The sequence below is a fragment of the Periophthalmus magnuspinnatus genome, chromosome 3 (assembly GCF_009829125.3).
Source record: "Periophthalmus magnuspinnatus isolate fPerMag1 chromosome 3, fPerMag1.2.pri, whole genome shotgun sequence".
NCBI lineage: Eukaryota > Metazoa > Chordata > Actinopteri > Gobiiformes > Gobiidae > Periophthalmus > Periophthalmus magnuspinnatus.
Genome location: NC_047128.1, coordinates 33,343,542 through 33,368,271, shown reverse-complemented (window position 1 = coordinate 33,368,271; position 24,730 = coordinate 33,343,542). Strand labels below are relative to the sequence as shown.

The following is a 24,730-nucleotide window of genomic DNA, read 5'->3' as shown; positions in this document are numbered from 1 at the left end:
ACCAAGGGGCAAGTCAGATTTTTGAGGTTTTCAGCAACCTCATCAAAACATACCTGGAGTTGTGTTTTGTTTCATATGTATTTTGCATTTTAAATAGTCTGAATAATGGATCACACACGACCTTAAGACTTCATAGGTAGGTCTAATGTTATGGACAGATGTAAACTGGTGCCTCAGATCCCTGAAAAGGAGGCAAAGCTCAAAGTTCTGTTGCATAAAGAGGTCAAATGTTGCTCTCAGGAGATCAGAGGTGGAGGATGGGAGGGTGCTCGCAGACCAACTTGTTTACAGGAAGTTGTTGTATGAAAAAGCCAGCGAATCAGAACCGCAGCTGAGTGCTAAATACAGACAAATGAGGAAAGTGAGGGCATTCCTGCTGTCAGCTATTTCCTGTAACTGTGGACACTGCAAAGAGTGTCCAACATGCATCACACTTTTATCATCACATTTGAAGATGGAGCTAACGAGTTCAGCTTGTGACTATTGGCCCCGGCTGTCAATCAGACGGAGCGGCACAGGCATGAAATCTAGTCATAAATAAGACGTACTTAGCAGAGACAGGAATAAATACAAAACATTTCAGTATGTAGGCAAACTGTAAACAAGTATCATTACATATTAAAGGTAATCTGGCTGCAAGAATATAATAAAAGTGAAAATGAATACAGGTACGGTTAAATAAATTGACCATATTTCTTTTTGTAAATTATTAAACATTTATTTTGCTTTTTTCTCAATTCAAATACCCCAAAATAGCCTTCAACAAGTCAGGTGAAAAGTTATGTTTATGTTCACCTTTCATTATTTTCATGTGCGGTGTGAAATCAAACAGAAATGGGTCAGAGAGGTCCAGGATGGACAGGGTCGTGTAAACATGAAGGCGTTAGCCCACTGACTTCCTCTGCACCCTGATACCATCTCATCTGATCTGACTGAGTCCCAGGCCCATGTGGGACAGAGCTCCTATAGGACACCTTCAGAGCAGCCTGTGGACATGTTTCTGTGGAGACACACGGCCCAAAGGCAAGCTAAAGGTCAGAGGAGAAATGTCAACACTGTTTAGTTAATGGAAGACGCTCTCTCAATCTCTGCAACAAGAAACAAACACAAGACTGGACTGGACTGAACTGTGGAGTCAATTAGACAGAAGATCATTCCAAACTCAAATATTCAACAGTTTTACTCATTTTTATCAATATTATACTATAGCTTTTTGGTAAAGGACTCCAAATCTGTGTGTCCTTATGGAGATGTTATTGCTTTGCCTGGTATGTTCCACAATAAAGCGTTAAATGTATCGACGTGGAGGCAAGCAAGAGAAGCCACCATGCCAAGCTACAGGTCAAAATTCTGGAGAGGCAATCCATCTCACAGGAAGAATGTATTTGTTTCAGATATTTTTGAGCCAAGAAAAAACACTTGCATTTGAATAAATAGCACATAAGGTTCAATGTCATACAGCGGAACAGAAGGAGCGACAAGAGGCATGTGGCAGATCACCTTGACAAAGTTACATACTGTACTTCTATTGTTTGTTTTCAAATCAGGATTTAGTTTACAGTTCACAAACAGCACATGAAGGAGCATTAATATTTGAGAAAATATTGAATGAACTGCAAATAACCAGGTTAATAACAAGGTCGTGAGCTTTTTATCTCTACAAGACAACTAAAGTAGAGTGGATTTAGCCAAAACATAAAGAAGTAAAAGTGAATATCAATAGCAAACTAATCCTGAACAAATGTTTCTGCCAGGTCAAAAGGATCCATTATACTTTGCCCAGCTGTTTGTCTGTAAATGAAAATACTCAGGAAATCGTAGCACTAGAGTCGACTGCTAAAATACTTTGTAACTGGTATCTTTGTTGGCTTTGTTGAAATGCTGGTAAAGATCGCACCAAGCTTTGTTATATCGCAAGTCAGGATTTTCCCTACTTTTTCATATTGAAGAGTTATTAAATAATGGCTAATATCTCACTGAGTCATAACTTTCAGCTGCAGATGATTCAGGGTCAAACAGTTGCTCTATTAAATATGAGCCAAGAACAGAGCGCCCTTTGTCAGTCCTGTCCTTGAGAGGGAGATGTGGTTAAAAAGTAAGTATTTTATCTCCACTTTGGGTGTCTACGTGTGTGCAAAAGAGAGACGCTCAAATAGGTTAAAATTTGTTCACAGATGAATCAACACGTCCTTGGCTGTGTCACATTTGACAGATCATCTGATACACACAAGGCTCGCCATATAGGCTGGTATGCACTAATATTTGCCCTATCCGTCAGGCGGCGGTCAAAAAGAAAAGTTCAAGAATGTTTTTAAATGGGGAAAGGAGGAGATGGGTAAAACACCTGCCTGTGTTGGCAGTCACTGCTTTCTGCTCTCTGATTTGAAAACATAATTATTTAAATGGAAAGTTATCCTTCAGTTCATCTGTAATATAAAGAAATCCAATAAAGAAATATTCTTAAACCACTCAACTTGTCTTCAAAACTTCACCAAATGTAATTTTCAGTCAAAAACAAATGGCTGAAAGATACAAGACTGTAATACATGTGTCCTCATTCCAGGCATTGTAACTCAATGGCAGAAATGAGAGCACAGTCCCACACAGAAATGCAGAAAGTCATTTCATCCTCAATGAACAAAGAGGTTCTGAGTCACATTGTGGACACTGCAATCACTGGTTAATCTGGAGCTTTACTTACAAGACAACGGAATAATCATTAATCATGGTACATTATGTTGCAATACACCAAACGTATTTTTTATCATTGAAATCCAGATATTTGTTATAAATGTATGGTTTAGCTTTTGAGTCAAGTAAGGCAAAAGATCTGTTCACTTAGTGCATAGTCAGAGCTTCATTTGAGAAGGAACAAGAGGGAATTTATTATCTCATCCACCAAATTGGGACCTGATCCTTTTTAACATACCTCCTCTTTTGTTCCGTTTCAATGATGAAGCAACACAGTACCCGAAAACCCCCTTTTTGTTCCCCTTTTCCCTTGTTTCCCATTTACCACTGCAAACACTACACATGTCAGGTGACATCACTCACTGCTAATACTGAACTGCAAACAGCTGAAATACTTTTCAACATCACATACTGTAACCAATAGCTATTCTTTTCTATTGAGCTAAGTTCAGATTATTTTCATTTGGTTTGAATTCTGTTTCAAACTTACAAAGATGAAAGTCCAAAAACTCAAGACTGCGAGTAATGAGTCAGGATATGTGTGTCTTGTTTGTGGTTTAGCTGTCCGCTCTCCAGACCACTACATCTATGTATGTGACAGAAACCACCAAGGTTGATGCTACTGGCAGCAGCACAGTGCTACACCTATGTAATTACACTGGCCCCACCACGGAGCTGGCCCTCCTCACACTATGGGCAGGTGGTCAATGTTTCAAACTTTTGCTATTTCAGCTTTTCTGGCAATCAGAAATACTGTTCTGAGTGTTTTGTGGAAAGTGGAAATCCTTTGGTGTAACCTAGATGTGGACTTGGACAGCTGCAGAGTCAGGCATGTGGAAAACAGGCTTTGGTCAATCTGGACTGCAGTGAATTGTGTCACTAAACTGACCTCCAGATTGGACTTCTCAAAGGAAATAAGGAAGTTTAATTCTTGTTCACAAATGGTTTATGGTCACCGTCAAATAAAGTCTCCTGTCATCATTCAGATCTTTAAAAATGACAACATTCTGACCTTGTCAAATAATGTACCATAGACATTTCTGCATGGTTTCTTGGTTCCCTCTCGCTTTAGTCCTGGTTTGAGCCGAGTTTAGTGCTGATGTAGGCTTGGTTTGGTCTTGTTCTAGCCCTGGTTTAGTCCTGGTCTAGTCCAGTACAGCACGTTTTTAAATAGGAAGTCTAAAGTAAAATATATAGATCTGATTTTTATTCCTCGTAATCTTAATTTGTGATCTTTTGTCTCCTGATTGATGTGTTTCTAAAGTAAACATGCAGGTGCCCCAGTTGAACAGTTGTAAACTGACCTTCCAACACTGACCAGACTCACTGCTGTGGCATTGACTTGTGACAAAAGATAGTTTCTTCAATAGTTTTTTTGTTGACAGTCCAGTCCAAAGACAAGTGACAGACATTGTTGCTTGCGAACAATAGAACTCCTAATTAAATATGTCAAAAAGCACCATATACTTGGGCACATTTCAGTTTCTAAGTATCTAAATAGCCTATATAATACTGACAAAAATGTAATGTATGACAAAGCTTCTGGTACTTCACTTTTATGGAGTTAGAGTGATTAGTCTATAGCATAAATTACTTTGTTAAATTGGCACCCATTGAGAGCAACATGAAAAGTTAATTGTTGCTACTGCTGTAAATCTAATAAACTTGTATCAACATAATGAAAGACAGATGAGACAGCACACTTCTGATCCCACGTTTCAAGATCCCAAGACAACAAAGTCTCACAGCTGCCAAAGGACACCGAGTCCAATGATTCCTCCAGGTCTTGTTTGTTATTGTGCAGTCTGGATTTTTGGATGCGAATTGATTTTGGACTTAAATCGTCCCACAATGGGCCAAAGAACATGAGCCTGCTTCCTTCCGCCGCATTTTTAAGGATCAGCTGAAAAAGTAGTTCGGCATTTCTCCAGATGTTTCTAGTTTCACATGTCACTGACCAAATATGGTAATAAGATTAAGAATTAGGATTTATGCGAGGCTTAGTAAAGCTGTAAATGGACGTCCTGGCTCTTTTAGCCTACTTCATGCATGCGCCGCGTCAAACTTTGATATTTTCATTAAAACTAGGTTAGGAGGCTTTTTACCTTTCTCGTCTCATCCATGATCGTCTTCATTTTGAGAGTATATTCCTTTAAAACACAAAAATATCCGTGCGTAAAAGCGTAAAACTACGTGATGTTGGTTACGCGTCGTTGTCCATAAACTCCCGTCTCATGTCTTTCCAAGCAAAACCGTCAAAAGAAAAAAAAGTGTGCCTCTCGCTCTCACAGACCGCTGGAGAGAGTTGGAGGCTGGACTTGTCTCCACGGGAACGCGATTGTTTGCCCCCCACTTTTCTTCCTGAGTTTGGCCCCGCGCCCTGCGCACAGCCGCGCATTCATTCACGCGCTCTCCTTGTTTATTGTGCCACGGAGGAGAGAGGAGTTTCACTGAATATTCACAAGTGTAAGTTTGGGCTATGGCTGACGGCGTGGATGTGTGGTGCCAGGACTGCAGCACATTATTATGCAGAATTCCCCAAAGGCCCACTGGTCAATGGGAGGGCACTGCACAAGCACAAAGTGTCATTCACTCAGAATCATTGTCCACAAGAATTAGTATTCCTATCCTATTTTTGTTCAAAGTAGGCTACAGTAGATCATAATATGCTACATCTGCTTTAATGAGTCAGTTTCATTTAAGTTTGAGTATTTAAAAATGTTAAACATTTATGTGACACACCACCCTGTGTGAAAACGCGGACCAATGTTTTGTAGAAAACATGAATGTTTGTTCTGCCGCAAAAACAATTTTCTAGGAGTGAGTCTAAATTGAAACAACCACAGCAATGTAAATGTTTATGAAAATTAAACACCAAGTGTTTAGAGAAAGCATCGGCCAGCCTGACTAATTGAAGCAACTTCTAATGGATTTTAAAAACTGATCTAGTCTTAAAGCTTAGTTCAGTTCATTTTTTCTTATCCAAAATTTGAAATGGCAAATATTAACAACTAACAAGAGAATAACAAATGAAAACAAATAAAAACACAAACCAACAAACATACTTCACATATTTTACAGTATGCATTTGCATATTGTAAATATTATTATGTTGTTACTATTTTCTTAATATACATCTTATTTGGTAGAACAGTGCATAAAACAACTTTGCAGGGGACTTACTCCTGGGCGCAGGTCCAGTCTCAGGAGTTGTCTTGTCCCACAGACTTGGGAACAGAGGAAGTCACAAAAGTCCTGCATCCGTCATCACAGTCCATTACATGGAGTCAGCAGGAAGCCTTCAGTCCTGCCACTAAGCAGCTATTCTGAGAGTGAGATGCAAAAATGTTCAAGGTTCCATAAAGACAGTCCTTCCTGAAAACACAGTGAACCCCACCACACTGTCCGAGAAGAGCGGTCTGAGACGAAAACAGTGGATTCTTCTGGTGGGATGTGCGACCAAACTGTAACCCAAACTTTAACATGAAGAATTCACTGTTCCAATGAGTGCAGTCACATATGGAGAAGTCGCATCCTCTGGACAACAGTGTTCAAAGGATAACCATTTCTTTTTCTGCACATGTAATGCACTGCAATATACATAAACATGTATTCACCAACTGTAACACAGCAAGAAAAATCTAAACAGTCCACTGGGGATCATAGACCTCTGCTCTGGCACTGATTCAAATCTGCAATTCTGACTCAGTGAATTTAGTCGAGCAGACTGACTTCTATAAGTAAAACATTTAAAACAAACAAAACAAAACAAAATACTCCGTGTACATTGTTCCCATATGGAAGGCTACAGGCTTTAGTTCATTGGATTTTCAGCTTCAAAAGATCAAATACAAAAGGACTAATAGTCTAAATTAAGAACAGTAACAGAGTAGATGTCTATGTAATCCTTCAGTCGTCCAGGTCTGATCAATAGCAAAAGACAAAGTTTAAATCTGTCAATTGGACAAATCGACAAATCGTAACAGAGTAGGCCTATTATTTGAAACCAAAGCCCTTTAGATTAGAGGCAATTAAACACACACCACTGAGTGACCAATCTCTCAATGGTACAAATGTATAAACAATGATCATTAAAGCTCTAGATTTTCACAGCACAAAGTACAAACCAGACAATGATTTTTGACTGTCAACATTTAAAACACCTGCTCGTGCATCTGTTCAACAATCCAGTTAAAATCACTAACCCCCGTGTATGTTTACACAAGGCTTTGTTCCAAATCTTAAAATCTTTTAAAGCAGACAGATCACTGTATATGAGTGCTTTAACAGCCCCAAACATTACATGGATTACCCACAAGTCAGTGAGGCTTCTGCCACCTACACTAGAAAATGTGTTCAAACATCACCAAGATAAGGAGGTAAAAGGAAACATATTTGATAAGGCAGATATGTGAGATGAAGACACTGAAGGAATATAGAGATAATCTGGAAGAGACGGGGGAGGGGATTATCTGAGGTTGACATGTTTTGTCAACACTGCTGATAAAACCTTAATATGCAACACAATCAAAAGACCCAATCTGTCAGACAAACACTAAAATGTTGTTAAAATACTGAACACCCATTACAGACGAGTTTCTGATGCCTTTGTCTCTTCTATGATGGCCTCAGCCTATAATGAAATCTGAGTGTCTGCCACTTGTATTAACTCCCCTGCCTTAAGCCTCCAAACCGGTTTTATTTCCTTTTTAAACATAAACCCTGTTACCATTTTCCACTTTGGAGCACATGTAGTTACAGGTTGTTTTCATGCAGTTTCAGCTGGTGGCTTTTTAATAGTCTATTGCATCCTGTAGGTCTATTATAATGTAGGCTTATAGTGAACAGACATACATACCACAGTAAGAAGGTAATACACATACAAATGTAAGAAATAACATAAAAATAAAGATCACTTAATAATAATAACAAGAGGAATGTGGATTAGATTTATTCAATCTCAATATAATCCAAATGCTGGGGCGCCCCCTGTCTGTTACGCACCATAAATACACAACCAGGTTTAAGAGGGACTGGACAGCGTTTCTGGCAGGAGACAATGGTCATTCGCTTTTCTCTTAAAACTTCAGAATCTGTAAGACCTAATGATGGTTTATATGATTTATAAAGGTCAAACAAATGCACCAGGAGATCTAGCTCTACTACAAAACTCCAGTGTTTCTGTGGATGCCAGACAATAACACAAATCAAAGTCCCTGAAGCATCACTAAAATGCACAAAATCCGAATAAACTTCATATGAGTTGGATCTTAAATAATCTTCCTACCTTATTTTGTGTATCGTGCAAATGAATCGTCAGTTATCCATGCTGGAGAGAAGTTCTGTCTCTTCGTGTCCGAGCTGCCCAAATTCCGTTCACTTCTGCGAGAAAAACTCCTCGTCAACTTGATGCTGCTCAGGAAAAAAAAAAAAAAATGAAAATGTGGTCTGTACAGGAAATGATGACGCAGCTTCATTTAACTTTTTATACAAATTGATCAAAAACACATTTTGGTAAAGAATAAAAGTTGCCATTATTTTCTCAAGCTTGACTGTATAACTTTGGTCACTGGTCATTTTCCAGAGCTCCCATATGTTTCTGTTTAAGGAAAATTGTCTTGAGTCCCTTTGATGCTAAAAATAACACGTGAGGGAGAGGGATGGTATATGACATTACACTGAGAAATTAGTTAGAAAGAAATGAGTAAGGAATTCAAACAATTTACATGTTTAATATTTCAAATCAAGAGTTGTACAATATTACAATAGACAACAACACATTCATGATTCTTCTACCACAGCTGTTGTAGTTCAATGAATTTACAATGTCATGCCACTGTTATCATTTAGACAATTCACTTTGAAAGCTGATTAAACACAAAATGACATATTATCTGCTCTCAGGTATCAGCATAATGTTTCCAGTTCACTAGAGCGCTCAACAAAAACATGACCAAGAAATGGAATCTCTCAAATAATATTATCGTAGGACTTAAGAGAACAAACCATTCAACAAACCATTTAGTATAAATCACATCAAATCATTGTAGGGTTACTACTGCTTCACAAACTGTAAAGTATAAGTTATCAGTAAACACAAGTTTCCATTTTTAAACACTTTTCTAGATTGTTAGAGTATTATTACCAAACCACAGTAACCATAAAAACATGGCAGTTCATCAAATAGAGTAAGTATACCAGGAAAGGACATACAATGTAGATTTATAGAGAAATACTTGTTCTAACAAGAAAACATTAGAGGAAAACAGATGAGGTGGTGAACCATTCATATGAGGTGGTAAAACATCCAGTTGTTATAGTTCCATGATTCCCCTAAATTAAAATTCCCACCGGCAAACTGCCCAAAGCAGCGGTTAGTGGATTGGTCCATTTATCCAGTCATGTTGTTTGGCACTAATCAACATCTGGATATTTCATGCTCAAGTCATTTATTTGAGAGCATCTGTGTTATGACTTCAACAACGACTGACCTCAAACTGAAGCAAAAAGTGATCATGTAACATTAGATTGAGACTTTTAGAGTTTTAAACTGAAGTTTCAAGTTAGATTGGCACACATGTAGATTGAAAAGAAGAGATCATCCTCTGTTTTTGCAAATGAAATGAAAACTTGCTGAATTTTCAATATGCAAAGGTAAATCAAAGAAAATGCTTTAGAATTTTGTAAACCCATTACATTTTACATTTGCTCAGGTCCTTTGTAGACCCCATCACTTAAGCCTTCCTTCACCTTAGGAGTCACAAAAGATACAGAGATGAATGGAGGGCTCTGTCACAGTGTTTTTTCAGTTTTAACTCATAGGTTTAACTCAGAACAACATGGCGGTCAAACACAGATTTCCTCTGCTCCTGGACCTGCCTCCTCCAGCGCTGTTGAGCGTGTTCCACTTTGTTCAGCATGTTTGACCTCGAGTGTGAGCGGGACAAAACATTGTGTGCATTGGCAAAAGGCTGCTGGTCCTTGAAAGAAAAACACAATAAGACAATATTTTCATGAATGCATACTCAACTAGTAAAAAACATCCCACTGAAATAACTGACAATGTGTGGAAGTGTATTGTAATTAAACAGAAAAAATAGTTGTTGTTTCAACCTTTACACTCACTACTATGGTAAAAACATAAAATTCTGACATCAATTGTGTAATTGTAACTAATAAAAAATAATGTGTGTTTTACAAGTAGTCTAAACTTATTACATAAATGGTGGTATCTCATTATAACAAATATGTAATGGAGTTTAACACTTACCCCAACGTCATCTTCACTTTGAATGAGCTGAGAATGTCCAAAGAGCCTCCTCTTCAACATGGGCTCCAGAAGAGTCAGGTACACCATGTAGAGCAGCAGAAAGCCCAATATAGAGAGGTACATAATAATGGTAAACTGAAGGAAGTGAAGAAAATACAACATGGTTTAGTTTATCACAATTATTGTTTTGCAGATAGTATAAAAGTAGTATAGCAGTGTAACAACAACAATATAAGTTACTTCAGACAATTTATATTTATAAGATTTGTTATTCAGATAACATTGGATCTTGCTGTAGATTGTTGTGGGTCTAATTTATACAAAAAGTCATAATATTGTAGATTAACCTTTATGGTCCCGGAACTCCTTTCTTCATATTTACACTCACACCGTAGACAATAGGCCTCCACATCTTTGCCATCAACAGGCATGGGTTCAACTACATGGAGACAATTACTGAGGGAAAACACAGAACCAGTCAATATAAAGATAAGACGTATTAATCATTTGTGCCTGATATTCTATGTACATACCAGTCTTTAAGAGATACATTTTGTTTGTAGATTTGTCCCTCTATGTCTTTGTATGGTGGACAAATGCATTTACAGCGAATATCTTCTGAGTTCTTCAAAGATAAGAGTTAAGTTAGTTATAGGGCATATTTTTAAAAAAAAAAATAATAATAAAAAAAATAAAAATAAAAAAGGTTATTTTTAAGTTATTTTTAAAAAGTCAACATTAGGTGGCTGGTAGCGGACAGCAAAATTTAAATGTTAGATGAACCGTGGATTGAGCAAGACACCTGACTTTAAAGCTTATTCAATTAGGCTACAAAAGAAACAAAATGGTCAGCGCTGGGTCTATCGTTTATACAGAGAGCGTATTATTCGATGAGTAAATGGCCCCATCATAAAACATTAAATAATATTTGAGGACAGATTGATGACCCTGATCTTAAATGTCCAGTTTTCATGTCGCACGTAGCTCATAGTTAGCATTCTTTAGCTTTATTTAGCCTTACCTTCGCTGTCACTGGTGCAATCAAGACAAAACAAACCAGAACGGAGGCCACGGGGAGGATTAAAAGCTTCATTTTTACACTTTCGTCCTCGCCAGTGAGATTTAGTCAGTAACAAGCGTAACAAATGCACCAACCGTATCGTAACAGCGCCTTAATTACAGTCATTAAACGAGCCTAATCATAACATCGCAACTTCCGGGCAGCTGACTGGCATCTTCCGGTCTGATGTAGCGTCATTTCCGGTGTGCTGGGCTCGTGCTGCGTATGGATTTGTGATGGTCCTGCGGATGCGCACTGTGTAACTTTTCTGATGGTAAACTGCTTGTTTCCATGGAGATGATATTGCTTTGCCTGGAAGGTTTCACAGTACGGCATTAAACGTATCTTAGCCCATCTAGCATGTCAGTTACAGGGGTTTTATTGGTCTGAAATACCTTGAAACACGTGCATTCGTTACTGTGAGCAGGTTTTCCTCTCCATAGATTGACCAGTCACTTCTGTCTTTAAGGAGATAGAAGTTTAATGCTCAGTGATGAGGAGGATACTTTGAAAATGTAGCTATTTAGTTACAGAATACTGAATACTGTACCTATTTGTAACATATTCCGTTATTGGCCAGAGTACTACATGTGTTCAGTTTCTTCCCAACTTCTAATGCCACTGTGGAACATTCCAGGCAAAGCAGATTCACTGTAGTGTGGCATCAGTGTAGAGTGCTGTTAGTAGTTGTAGGTCTATTCTAAATGTGCAATGTCAATCTATTAACTAAATGTTTCACTATTTCCTCAGTAAAAATACAGGTAGTCATAGTAGATTGAAATTGGTTTCTAAAAGTTTTCTATGTTTATTTACAGTGTAACCGATGTACAAAACAATAAAAATATACACATTAACTAAGAAGATACATCTCTTAAGTGTATGGAGGTTGTCTTTGGTTGCAGTCACAATACAAGAATATCTTTATTCTTTTTTGAATACCATGATTACTTTGCCTATTTTCTCAGTCAAAGGGCTATGTGCAGTAATATTTTGCACTACGAAACTTAACTCTCTCTTGCCTATTTTTTTTACATCATGTACAAATATTTTATCAAAGTAATTGCTTCTGTGGTAACCCCACCCCTTTAAACGGCTAATGTTTACAAAAACATTTTTTGTGCTGTAATAATTCCCATAATATTGCTGTATTTCATTTACCTTATGAGCCTTTATCTTATGTTAAAACTAGATACACCCTATATACAGTATCTTTGAAATTAGCATCTTATTAGCTACTATGATTTTGCTTCCATTACTAAAGCTCATAAAATCTAACTTATGAGTCATGTATAAATGTCAAAGCAGGCGAGACACAGCAGCGCTCCAAAGAATTTGAACCACAACAGTGAAGAAGAGCATACAGTCCCATTATCCACTGTCCACTGTCTTCCTCTTAAAGCTTCTGTTTTTAATGACCAGTTTAACAAGTGTGCAGTCCAGTCTTGGTCACGTCTACAGGGGAATCAGTAACTGGTCACTGGAGAAAAACAACTGCTCAGCAGTGCTTCCTATGGACGAAGGAATCTTAAGACTTTAGAGCGCAAGAAGCGTATGAAGGATTTTGGGAACATTTCTCTTGATTCTTGTGCCGTGTAGTTGAAAAAGTTTTGTGGATGAGCCAGTACATCAAACAAAGCCCTCATTAGTTTCTTGTCCTGCAAAGGAAAAACAAAGTTCAGTTTAAGGTCATTCCACTTCTACCCAGAAGATGGCATCACTACAACAGGTTTGTTGCTTTGTGTATGTTACCAGAGCTGCCGCAATGATCTAATTACTGAAAATTACTAGCCATCTAAAATGCATTTATGTGAAATGTTGTGTGGGTAAAATACTTTGAGTATTTCCTGGTGATTTTCAGAGGCGTAGAGTCTTCCATCTCTGACGATATCTTCTATCAATTCTTGATAGTCCTCTATAAATAACAAATAATATTCACTTTAAATAAAGCATCCTTATCACATGTATTGAGGTGGATTTTATAGTTTCTTACCATCATATGTCACATATGGAACCTGGAAGCCCTTCCCACTGTTTCCCTCATTGGATCTAAACTGTATCCAAAGCCTTTTGGAGCGAGAGGTAAACGCTATGGGCCGCTCATACGTCTGACAGGTCTCATAGGTGGTCACAGAGTTGGAAAGGGCTGTGGGGTAAAGTATTGGTCAAAATGCACTGCTATTGTGTTTTTACATTTCATTAAATACTTAACACTTACAGCTTTTCCTCATGACCAGGTAGTCTCCACATTCATCTTCAATGGGTAAATAGATTTCTGGCACCACAATAAGAATTCTGCGTTTAGGTGGAGGGTTGATGGTCCAAGTACATTCAATGTTTGCAGGGTAGTTTCCAGGATAGTTTGGGGACTCAATATAACCAGTAAAATCCCCTAATTCTCCACCACAGTGTCGGTCTGTAAGATAAGTGTAATATTTTAGTGCTTTCATTGTGCTGTAAGAAATTGTTTATTGTGCACTGTGCAGAGGTACTTTTGCATTGCATGATGTTTGTTGAGCCATCGAAGTCAGTTGTTGTATTTCCAGGGCAGGCAACACAGTAGTTCTGTCCAAACTCCCCCTGGAAAGTTCCCATGGGACAGCGAATGCAGCGGTGTGTGCTTGTGTTGTAGTAATGGCCCGGAGAGCACTGGACTACACAGGACAAAAACAGTTTTAATCAGTTTTGTGGAACTGTTGACATTCTTCATTTTGGATTTAATACAGCATGCCCTTTCTGGTGAAACCTTTTTTAACTGACCTGTGTTTGTAACATACTATGACCCATCCTCACCTCATACAACAGAAAAATGAACCACTGAATATATCACATAGTTGTACAATTATTCCAGTAACTCTAGGGGGCAGCAGAGTTGCAAAGAAAATTTGGAAACGTTTGTAGGGCTCCACAAACTAAAAAAAAGTATGATTTTGTTCTATCAGATGAAAACTAGCCAATAACAACAGATGGCTCATTGTATTTACTTTATGTGGCAGTCATTTGTAAAGAGTGAGTATAACATCAGCAAAAGCTAAAATGCTGAAGCTTCAACCTTTAGTCTCACACTCCTGGAAAGTGACAGCTCCGGTGTGTTTGGTGACTAGATTTCCGCCACAGGGAAAACAGGTGGTGCGGCCCACGTCCGGTTGGTATGTGCCCAGGAGACACGGCAGGCAGGGAATAAAGCCATCCGGAGAGTACTGGCCCGGAGGACACTGACCTAAACATGAACGCATGAGTCACTCACCAAACAAACACTGCGGAAAACACTGTTTAGATTTCTATCAACATCATATCTCAACAACTGGGATTTACATATTTCAAGTCTTCTTCATCGTTAACACAAAATATGTTTTCCCACTGTGATAACAAAGTAGGTTATACAAGTAAAAAGAAATTCAGTGGAAAGCGTCTAATGTTTTATCTGACACCCTGCATCTCCTGTATGACTTCTCCAAACTGCACGGTGGGAGTCTGCAGATAGACTTTATTGTTTAGTCTAAGAGGCCGATAAGGTCTGAATTTTAAAAAAGTGACTGAGAAAACACCAACTTAGCAACTTAGCCTTTCAATTTTAGTCACTTTTATTTGATGCAATTCCCATTTTAAGACAAATAAGATACTATATACATTTAAGCAATTCAACTTTATGTCTTACCTCCACATTCTGAAAGGTTTCGAGCGCCCACAACTTTGGAGATTTCTCTTCCATCTGGAGCAGGGCAAACGTCACAAGACAACTGTCCCTCTTCGTCCTGATAGGTCCCCGCTGGGCACAGCATGCACTTCCCCAGGTTCAGATCATAATACGTCCCAACACTGCAGCTCACTAATTTACAGGTGAAGAAAGACAAACAGCATTTAGTTATTATTTTATTATTACAGGTGTGAAGTAAAGTCAAAACAGATATACAGCGTTTTATGGAAACTGCTGCTAAAACTATAACATCAAATAATCTTATAATTTCAGTATTTACTTAGATTTACAAGCGCTGTCAGTGGTTTTAGTTTGCCACTACGCACAGACAGATGAGTGTCAGTAAGGAAATGACTACAAAAACATGTGAGCCATAGACATGAGTCATAAAAATGCAGCTCTGTATAATCAAACAGTCCGAACCACAATGTAGATTTACATTATAAACATGACAGGGCCATTAAAGTGAAGGAAGCCAGACTTCACCAGCCGCCTCTCAAATGCAATCACACCACACACTTGAAACGGATAATTCAGTAAAAAAGCTGGATCATTAAAACATCAAAGCTACTTAGAACTACCATTCAACGCCAATCATTTTTACAGTGAAAATAAAAAATACACATTTGGTTTAGTTTTACATGGACGTTTACATTTACGGAGAAGCAATGCAAATGTTTTATGCACGTAAAAATAGATCTTTAACTGGAAAAAAATCATCTTTATCATCAGTGAGCAAAAACTTAACCGATCTACACAAACTAAACAACTTAAAACAAAAATAGTACAGTCGTTGATCTCTCTTGAAATGTGCCATGAGAAAGACCAGGCCAGACAACCGGTTCTAACCAGAGCTAGCCAACATACAAACCTGATATAAACAGAACTGAAATAGTAATAACATTCAAATAGTAAAAGCTGAAGTTAAATCTGTCAACTGAACATTCAAATGCAATTCCACGTAACCTTGTTCTAGAAATATGCCCCAAATAATATGAAATATGACTTAAAGTAATGAGATAAAAAGAAGGGCAGCTGTCTTTTGTGAACACTTCAAACAGTATCAGGACGCAGCTTTAAAGTCTTGGGCACACACACCTTTTTTAAAACAGTACGCCAAATCAAAGCGAGTTTTCCCTCTCATCCAATAGAGCACACCGTCTGATTACAGAAGCCTAAGCACCTCTTTGCTCTGTAATTATATTTTAGGCATTACGGTGTCTGTCTGGGTCTTTTGGGAAGTTAGGGACTTGACTTAAAATTGAACCTGATCTCAAACAAGAGTCAATCAATGAAATTTGAGCTTAGCGTTTGGCTATTGCTTGGCTGTACCGTTTAAGCCATTATTGTTATTCAAGCTGTTCCGAAGCTTTGAACAAAAAGTTCTAAACCACATCCATTATACATCACTCAGCAAGTTGTTAGATTTTCTTTAAGAGTAAGAAAATGTAATTCTCTCTGGAGCAGTTCATTTTTGGGAGCCCATTGTTTACCCTGAAAGCCCATGAAGAGCCATCATTGCATTGTCCCCTAACAGCTTTTATTTGACAGAGGGAAGCAGTGAGAGAAGAGAAAGTGAAAGAAAAAAACCTGGAAGCCTTTCAAATGCAAAAAACTGCTCTTTAGAGTCCTCGAATTGATGGCCCCAAAGAGGTTTAAAAGACCTTTCACCTCTATTCAAGTCCCCAGTCTTTGCCTGCTTGATGACATAGGAAAACACTACGGTATCACAGTGGTTAGGAGCTGAACCCAATAAAAGAGGTCAGGTTTCTCAATCCCCCATTCTGCTCGGCCCAATCACCGCTTGCGCCCATCAAGCCGAGGCCCAAACAGCTGATGCTAATTGATTCCCATGGTGTGGCTGAAGTCAATTCTCTTTAGCAGTTTAGTGGCTGGGGGTCATGCAAAGCAGTCCCAGCTGGGGGCAGGGGGGACACAGCACTCAAACTGCCAGCGTGAATCAACAGCACTTCCTAAACATCTTCAATGTTAAAACAAACATGGAAACAGCTCTGGAACAAGAGTTAAATGGACTTGAACGTGTTTGCTGCGCACCATTGACAGCCTGATGTCCGTGCGGTGTCCAGTTTCTCAAAGCACTTTGGTTGTAAAAATGGAAAACACAAATAAAACGGTAAATGTAGGGGTGAATACAAGAGCGCAAAAGGGACACAGTTAACCAAGAAAAAGAAAGGTTTCAGATTTGATTCCAGAAACTATCTATGAAAAGATCAAAAGGATTATTTACACATAAACCCATTTTTTATTTTGACAACACCGGCTCAGATGGATTACTCTCCATCTCTGGCACTGAGAACAAGTCCCGCATAGGGTTTTTCAATGGACTGGGCAAATTGAAAAGGACTAAACTGCGCTCAGAGCTAAGCCATAGCGAGAACTGGGGGAGGAGGGAAAAATATAGCCCCCTTTAAAGAGCCGGAGGTTAAGAATGCTTTTCAGCTTCCCCTCCTCTCCCAAATTACATGTCTACACCCCTGCCATGACCAATAGACTGCTTAATGTTGACCTGAAAGCATAGCAGGGGAGTTAAGAAATCAAGACAACTTAAGTCCCGCTATAGTAAGTGATTGAAGAAAAAAATAGTTAAGCTTAATAAGGAGGCCAAGCAAGGGAGGCGAGGAACAACTTTGAATGAAAACTACATCGCCTCAAACTATAAAATGTTTATTTTTGTGAGCTACTGTTAATGCAGTGAAATGCATTCAGAATCCTGTCAAAAATGCGAGGAGAGAGCAGAATGCACACCATCTGAATAAACGTTTATACTTTACGCTATTTTAGTAGAACAGCAAAAAAAAAAAACACATCCCTGAGTGATATTAAGTGGTATAAGAAGGCAGCAACTTACCGAGAGGCCCAGTGGTAGGGGCACTTTAACACTAGCCAGAGAAAACACAGGGCAGCACAAACTAACATTTAAGTCGGTGTGGGTTGTGTATAAAAACCCAACGATCGAGACAGAAAAGCTGCCAGGAGCCCTCACATTACACCCCTATCCAGGAGAGATGCTGGGCCATCTCACAGCTCTTTGGTACAACAACAGGCTTTCTGTTCTACTCACTGTGGCTGGCTCATTACACCATGTCTGCAAACCAAATATGGCACTCATCTGGCCAACACCTGCACTAAATCCAATCATTAAAACCACTTGTCTGAATAGATCTAACTGGCATGTACAAGTTCAATTACTTAAATCTCCACTAAGAATCTACTGTGTGTCAGGAGCAGCTATTGGTGTATGGGTGATGACTTGGTGAGTGTTGGAGTAGTAAATTGAATCCAAACTTACCACATTTCCTGTTCACAAGCACCTGACCAGCGACGCAGTGCCCCGGGAGCTCTGCAGGCTGGACCAAGCTCCTTCCCAGCTCGTAGTCAGATCCAGCAAAGTGGAGGTGGAACTGCTCCCGGTTTATAGATTTTCTCAAGGTCCGGATGGTCTTTTTAAGTCTCTTCTCCGATCGCCGGCGCACGCAATTCAGGTCGCAAGTCTCTGCTGAAAAAAGCACTTCGTACCACAAATGTCTCCGACTAAACGTTTACAAAGTACAATGATGATGTGCACATGCTGTTTGGTGATGTCAAGCCCAGCAGCCAAACGTAAAAACTCAGAAGTTCAACCCAGCACCAATGTACCACCTCAACCTAAACAGGAGATACTTTAACCATTTTATTTGATACGAGTGAAGACAGCAGCCATAGAGATCAGGTGAAGCAGGAAAAGGGATGCAGGCGGTGGGCAGAGGGGAGGTGCAGAGACCAACCTGTTACCTCCTCTGGGTTCACATCCAGCACAAACTCGGCTGTGATGGAAGAGCCGTCCTCCTCGCTGGTTTTTCTGCCGTGGCGACTGCGGGGGCGCTGTCCAGACGACGTGCACCGGAGGCTCACGAAACTGAACTGAACGTTTTCTGTGAAGGGGAACCGGCTGTCTGTGGAAATGGGAGATAACTGATCAATACAGGTAAGAGATGTGACAATAAATGAAATAAAAAGAGATGTTTTTTTTCGTACTTTTTAACTAATTGCACAATACAAACTCCATGTGACTGATGGCTTGGTCAGACACAGCTCAGAGCCGTGCTTGGCCTGATTACATCCTCCCCTGTCACCCCCAGACAAAACGCTACACTGAGACATTCAAGACGTTTCAAACCACACAACTTTCCCACTAATTTCTTTCACGTTTGCTTATGGTTTTTGGGTTGCTTTGAAGCTTTTTCAGGTCTGCTTTATTGTTTGCATTTGGATTTTGCTTTGTTTTTGCTAAACCAACCCCCATAAAAAGAACTATATGCATGAATAATGGAGTATAACGCATAGCAATGGGAGATCGTGGGGTCGTAATTCTTGTACCTGAATGAGCCGAGTTTAACCCCTCTTTGAGTTTTTCTTGGCTTCGTTTTAAGTTACATTTTGCGGTGCCAGATTTGAAGGTGGCTGTGGTCCGTATACGTGGAACACTGGACATTTCTTGACCTGCGAAGAAAAACAAGAACTCAAACATCAGATAAAATGGTTTGGTTGGGAACATAGTTGATGCTACATGTGTTTTATCCAGTGAAAATAACTTTTTTGACCTGTTTCAGCACTAAATTAAACCTGTGAGTTGTTTTTGTATGAAAGAGTGTTGAGGTGAATCTGGGTACTTGCCTAAGCAGTACAGGCCATTGTTGTCCCTTTGAGCATTAGCCGGGCAGGGCAGAGGCCCTCCACAGGTCACCGTGTATGAATCCTCTGTGCCTAAAACATACAAAGTGAAAGCCACAAAAGTCAAGTTTGTGAAAGCAAATACGCAGCATGTAGAGACACGAAGTGCTGCTCTATAGACTAATGTTTAACCACTCTTCAAAGAACATAATTTTAACACAATAAAGTAATGATTAATGAGCTGTTTTTTTATTGAGGTATTGTAAGATTAATTCACTTTGAAATAATATTATGAACATATGAAAAACAATGGTCCCAGGTGCCATGGCAATAAACAACATCCAAATAGCTTTAAAATCAAAGCACTCACCACTGCTGATGTGAACTTGTGACTGGCATGTCAGGAAGCAGCGGTCCCCTCCCTCCTGTTTACTACAGTTCAATGTAGGTTTAGTGGAAGATTTGGCAGGTGGTAAACTCTCAGTCTCTAGATGGAAACCACAATATAACTTCGAGGTGAATAGAAAACTTGGAGGCAATGGAGGACATAGGATCCAGTCTTCTGATAGATTAGTTTAATCAATACACAACGAATGCCAGAGATTAAAAGAAGAAAAGCAGAGTTGAAAGTATCTCCTGTTTTTGTTCCCCGTTTTCTCAATTACATATGTAAACATGAAAGAGAGGTATTAGGCTCAGCTTTGATTAAGGCACCATCTTACCAATGCAGTCTTTTTTATTCCAGTGCAGTTTGTAACCAGGATGGCAAAAGCATTCAAATCCACCCATGGTATTTTCACAAATATGCTCACAACCACCATTGTTCACACTGCACTCGTTTATATCTGAAAGACAAAATAAAAAAAACATAATTCTAATAAAGTCTGATCATGACATGCTGTGGCATCACACTTCTGTATGAATGTTACGCTCAACTTGTTTTGTGTGGCTGCCTCCACCCAATAGGGTCTCACCTCCACAGTGGGCCAGTCCATACATGGTGTAGCCTTTGTTGCATAGACACTGAAAACCACCAGGGGAGTTCACACACGTGTGATCACACGTACGCTCGAAGAAGCACTCATCTATATCTGTAATCACAAATAGTGGAGGACATAATAGCAGGGCAGTAAGGCACTACCTTCATCATGAGGGATTTCCCATGCACACACTGGCTTTTTGCACCTGATGCGGAGTTGCACTAAGCATGATGTAATCAACACCTATGAGCTCAGCATCCTCACACACCATAATATAGTGTTGATTATATAACGCCCTAGTAGTTTAAATTGGTGGTTTTGGCCCTTTATTATAAAAGACGTATAATCTCCTATAATCTAGCATCATCACTGTGCAATTGTTTTATTTGTTATCTTGCTTATTTTATTTTGTGTAAAACTATGTTTATTTTAAAAACACTCAAAGCTGAATAAACATTTTAATGTCATAGTTGTAAATAAAAAGAAATATGGATTGATTTAAGTCAAAATCAGATTTATAAAATTATACAGGCTCTGATTTATGATGCCTCTACCTTGGCAGGAGCGTTCGTCTGTGAGAAGTTTGAAGCCTTTTCGACAGTTGCACTCAAAGCTGCCAATGGTGTTCCTACAGAAGTGATCGCATCCTCCATTATTAAGTTCACACTCATCAATATCTGAGAGAAACACAAGAGACCAGTGTATCTGATTATCGTATATTCACCGAAAGGCAAATAATAATAAAAATACTGATTTACAATGGGACATCCTCTCTGACCTTTGCATGTTTTTCCATCCGGCTGTAAAGTGAATCCAACGGGACAACTGCAGCGGACGCCTGTGGATGTGTCTTTACAGGTGCAGTCACATCCTCCATTGTTCACAGCACAAGTCTCTGAAGTGACAAGGAACAGTCTACTTACTCTATATGACCCCAATATTCATTTAAATGTAGTAATATCTCATCTCTAATCAGGCTTTTTTTTTTTACTGAATTGATTTAGCACATGTTTTGCCTTCAAGATTTCTTATTTTTCAACATTTAGTCCAAGTATGCAACTTCGGTGACATGCCAATAGTTTAATGTTTGATTTTTTTTTAAATGTAGATTTTGTTTGGCTCATGTGCCACTAAGTATTTTGCATATGCATAGAGTGACCCAGAATCACATCACTGATAAATACTAACGATGCAGAGAAAGGTTCACACTCGGCCCTGCCCAAGTAGAAGGAAAATGTGAAATATACCACACTGTCACAAATGCGTATTTTAGTCGAGAATGAGGGGGACAAGAGAGTGAGGCAGTAGTCATTTCACAGTTTGCTCAAAACGCTCTGGAATGTGTTGGTCTGGCACAGGTGGCTCCTAGCAACTCACTGCTCAGGTATTAGGATAGAACCATAACATATAATTTCATTTGGCGGTGTAAAATTGTGAGCATTACCCATCAGAAGTCTTCGTTTCACACGTTTATCCACTTCAGTGAAGGAGGTGGTGTTGTTGTCCGCAGACTCCGTGGTGGCCTCATCTCGTTCTGCAGTGAAGATAAAGTCGTAGTACAGTACATGTTATCAGGGCTTTCAAATACATGTGGGATGTATTCAGTTAGCATCAGATAACATGTGAAGATACACAACTGGACCTCACACACACTGAGGCTTAAGGGGGACGTGTAGGGTAAAGAGGAGTGCTAATCTCTGACTCAAAGAGGTATGTGTAAAAGATGAAAAAAAAATATATAGTATAGATTTTATAGATTTTTTTAATGTATTGGATTTGATTGCAATAAAAATATTGAGTTGGTTATTCATTTATGTCCATATTTTGTAATGACTTCTTACCCAGGCAGGATCGTTTGTCGGCTTGCAGAGTGTACCTGTGGTGACACTTGCATATTGGGCCGTGCTCTGTGTCCTCACACGTGTGCTGGCATCCTCCATTACCATGGATACATGTTACTGTTGGATAAATAACATCATAAATGCTTAGAGAATGTTATTGAAACTGTTGTTTTTATTTTGGTCAGCACTTACAAATGCAGTCCCTCTGGTTCTTAGCCAACTCGAACCCTGGACGGCACTCACAGGCCACGCCTCCCTTGGGTGTCTCTTTGCAGATGTGGGCGCAGCCGTGCTCCTTATTCATACAGTTGAGGCCCTCTGGAATAAAAAGGGAAAAAGAAGTACACAATGCAGCACTCCTACAGTGAGTGACCGGCTCCACACAAAGAGCTCATACAGAGAGATTAGTCTAGCATCCTAAAAGACAGTGATTGTTCTCACGCCTTTCACCATCCAAAAACATTAACCAAAGTGATGGTTTAGGGCTACACCGTGAAAGTAAAGCACAGATTATGGGATTTTATAATATGCATCAAACTGCAAAGTAAATTGTATTAATTCTGACATAATATCGTTAGAGGATGTGTAATTGAGCTCACCAGTATTTGAGTGTGTGTTCACCCTTGGGCTTATTTGAGCTTTGGTTTTATTCGTCATATGAAATTAAGTTGGCCCTTGTTGACCCCTGGTCTTGTCCAGGTTTATTTGGGGCTTTAGTCCCGGTTTAGTCCCACTTGTGATGCAGTGAAAGACTGCACCTCTAGTGTCCTTCAGTTTTGTTTAGTGACTTCAAACTGTCCACTTTTTCAGCAAAAAGCCACAGCTGAGCACTTACCCACAGAGCGGTGGATGCAGGTGTGCTGGTTGTCACTGAGGAAGAATCCCTCGTTGCAGCGGCATTCGTAGCTGCCCATGGTGTTGTCACAAGTGTGTTGACACCCGCTATTGTTGAACTTGCATTCATCCACATCTACAAAACAATAAAGATAAAAACAACTCTCTTTTAAGGTCATTGGAGAAATGCAGCAGTTACAAAAATGCCTTACCCAGGCAGTTGTGGCCATCATGTGCCAAATGGAAACCATCATAACAAGTGCATCTGTAATTGCCTGGTATGTTGTTGCATTCATGTACACAGCCACCATTGTGCTCCAGGTCACATTCATCTATGTCTGAGAGGAAACAATAATCAATCCACAAGCTCTCCAAAAGTAAAACACATTTCAGACCAAAACAGTTGTTTTGTGAGTCAATCTCTAAGAAAATCAAATACAAAGCCACATGTTTGGATGTTTGGACCTAAAGACAGACGTTACCTTCACAGTGTTTCCCGTCTCCTTTGAAACCTGCCCTGCACGTGCACTTGTATGAGCCTGGAGTTGTCTGACAAATAGCATCAATGTGACAGCCATCACTCCCCTCTGCGCATGGATCTGCTGTAATGCACAGGAATTATGACAAGTCCAAACTGCATGTTACACAGAAAACCAACACAAACATAGACAAGCTGTAAAAATGGAAAATGGGACTTTTCTGTCTTAGTTTGTGTTACTTTAGTAAAATAGTCCACGGGGGATTCAGCATGACTAAACACCAAATACAAAAGTTAACCTGTTCAAAAACACTGCGCACGTAAAAAAGGAGAGCAGTAAAACCACAGAATTCCCTTAACAGTCAATGTAGCTGAACAGAAAGAGTCTCCAAAAGGAAAGAAGCAGAGCGCACCGCTAAGCGTGCGTAAAGCAGCAAAATACACTCACTCACTACAGTCCCACCTCGAATCTCTGGAAGCGCGGCGCTTTGGCGACTATTTAACAAGAGCAAAAACAAACAAAAGTCCCTTGCAGCACAAATAGCTCCCATGGTGATATGATCCAAGTTTAGAGATCTTCTCAAAAGGACGCGTACGCACTGAAGTCGTGACCGAGCGCCCGCCTCATTTTCATTCTAGCCTGTCAATCTGCTTCACAAGGGCCTTTAGAAAAGAGAAAGGAGCAAGTAAGTGTGTGTCTGTGTGTGTCTGTTTGTGTGTGTGAGTGTGTGTGAGTGTGTGTTTGAGAGCGAGAATGAGAGCGTGCGTGCGCGTCCACGTGTACAGAGACGCCTTTGAAGCAGCGCGACGTAAAGTCACTCAAACACAACCGGAAGAGCCCAGATTACAAGTAACGAGTTACACACAACAAACACACAACAAAAACACATCAGGCTGTAATCTGGTAAAGTATGGGCATGGAAGACCAACACAGACAGACCCACCCCAAAATGATAACTTTAAAACAATTACAGGAGTCTCTCTAGTTCAGAGTTTATTCCAAATAGAAGCAATAGTTTACTTAACATTATAACTGTGAAAATTAGGTCTACAATTATGGGTCAGAGTAGGACCTAAGTAGCACATTATAGTTGAGCTTCAGTGACTTAAAAATAATAATATTTCTTAGTCAACAACCTGATTTTTTTTTTGTAGCACAGGCCTAATTAACCCATCAGTCTGAGGTCAGTGCATTGAAGTCAGTCCCTGAT

General features: G+C 39.5%; 3 protein-coding genes across 6 annotated transcripts in view; all 3 read right to left on the bottom strand.

The window, feature by feature from the left end:
- dennd2b (DENN domain containing 2B) overlaps positions 1 to 8,089 on the bottom strand; it is a 33,219-nt gene extending 25,130 nt beyond the window's left edge. The window contains exon 1 of one of the 2 annotated variants that reach the window (XM_055230834.1): positions 7,979 to 8,089. The gene's annotated coding sequence lies outside the window, so the exon portion shown is untranslated. Of the gene's footprint in view, positions 1 to 4,796; positions 5,033 to 7,978 lie in introns of those variants that run through there. The other variant, XM_033983559.2, reaches the window with a different exon arrangement.
- Positions 8,090 to 8,405: 316 nt separating this feature from the next.
- On the bottom strand, positions 8,406 to 11,228 carry tmem9b (TMEM9 domain family, member B). Its single transcript, XM_033991291.2, has 5 exons — positions 10,983 to 11,228; positions 10,495 to 10,586; positions 10,309 to 10,417; positions 9,962 to 10,096; positions 8,406 to 9,671 (listed from the first exon to the last, which is right to left on the bottom strand). The coding sequence occupies exons 1-5, from the start codon at positions 11,052 to 11,054 to the stop codon at positions 9,516 to 9,518; spliced, it is 564 nt and encodes a 187-aa protein (XP_033847182.1). The 5' UTR covers positions 11,055 to 11,228; the 3' UTR covers positions 8,406 to 9,515.
- Positions 11,229 to 11,794: 566 nt separating this feature from the next.
- scube2 (signal peptide, CUB domain, EGF-like 2) lies at positions 11,795 to 24,236 on the bottom strand. 3 transcript variants are annotated; one of them, XM_033983967.2, is made up of 23 exons: positions 23,968 to 24,236; positions 23,524 to 23,643; positions 23,254 to 23,379; positions 23,043 to 23,177; positions 22,400 to 22,525; positions 22,208 to 22,324; positions 21,811 to 21,900; positions 21,145 to 21,261; positions 20,921 to 21,043; positions 20,361 to 20,477; positions 20,109 to 20,231; positions 19,757 to 19,873; positions 19,390 to 19,479; positions 19,093 to 19,215; positions 18,501 to 18,668; positions 18,026 to 18,232; positions 14,677 to 14,847; positions 14,071 to 14,238; positions 13,511 to 13,672; positions 13,237 to 13,434; positions 13,012 to 13,164; positions 12,854 to 12,933; positions 11,795 to 12,676 (listed from the first exon to the last, which is right to left on the bottom strand). In XM_033983967.2, exons 1-23 carry the CDS (start codon positions 24,068 to 24,070, stop codon positions 12,530 to 12,532), a joined length of 3,081 nt encoding a protein of 1,026 aa, XP_033839858.1. In that variant the 5' UTR covers positions 24,071 to 24,236; the 3' UTR covers positions 11,795 to 12,529. The 3 variants fall into 3 exon arrangements, with proteins under 3 accessions (XP_033839858.1, XP_033839888.1, XP_033839894.1); XM_033983997.2 differs by having other exon boundaries at positions 11,805 to 12,676; positions 23,983 to 24,230; XM_033984003.2 differs by having other exon boundaries at positions 11,831 to 12,676; positions 23,524 to 23,640; positions 23,983 to 24,230.
- Positions 24,237 to 24,730: the final 494 nt, after the last annotated feature.

What these genes read in the sequence shown, in the direction of transcription:
- tmem9b (XM_033991291.2), bottom strand. Translation starts at nt 11,054, where the DNA reads ATGAAGCTTTTAATCCTCCCCGTGGCCTCCGTTCTGGTTTGTTTTGTC. An exon ending in AATGTATCTCTTAAAGACTG is followed by an intron (nt 10,418 to 10,494) that starts GTATGTACATAG and finishes GTTTTCCCTCAG; the next exon opens with TAATTGTCTCCATGTAGTTG. An exon ending in GGAGTTCCGGGACCATAAAG is followed by an intron (nt 10,097 to 10,308) that starts GTTAATCTACAA and finishes CACTTCCTTCAG; the next exon opens with TTTACCATTATTATGTACCT.
- scube2 (XM_033983967.2), bottom strand. Translation starts at nt 24,070, where the DNA reads ATGGGAGCTATTTGTGCTGCAAGGGACTTTTGTTTGTTTTTGCTCTTG. An exon ending in TGATGGCCACAACTGCCTGG is followed by an intron (nt 23,178 to 23,253) that starts GTAAGGCATTTT and finishes ATTGTTTTGTAG; the next exon opens with ATGTGGATGAATGCAAGTTC. An exon ending in AAACATCATGCAATGCAAAA is followed by an intron (nt 13,435 to 13,510) that starts GTACCTCTGCAC and finishes CTTATCTTACAG; the next exon opens with ACCGACACTGTGGTGGAGAA.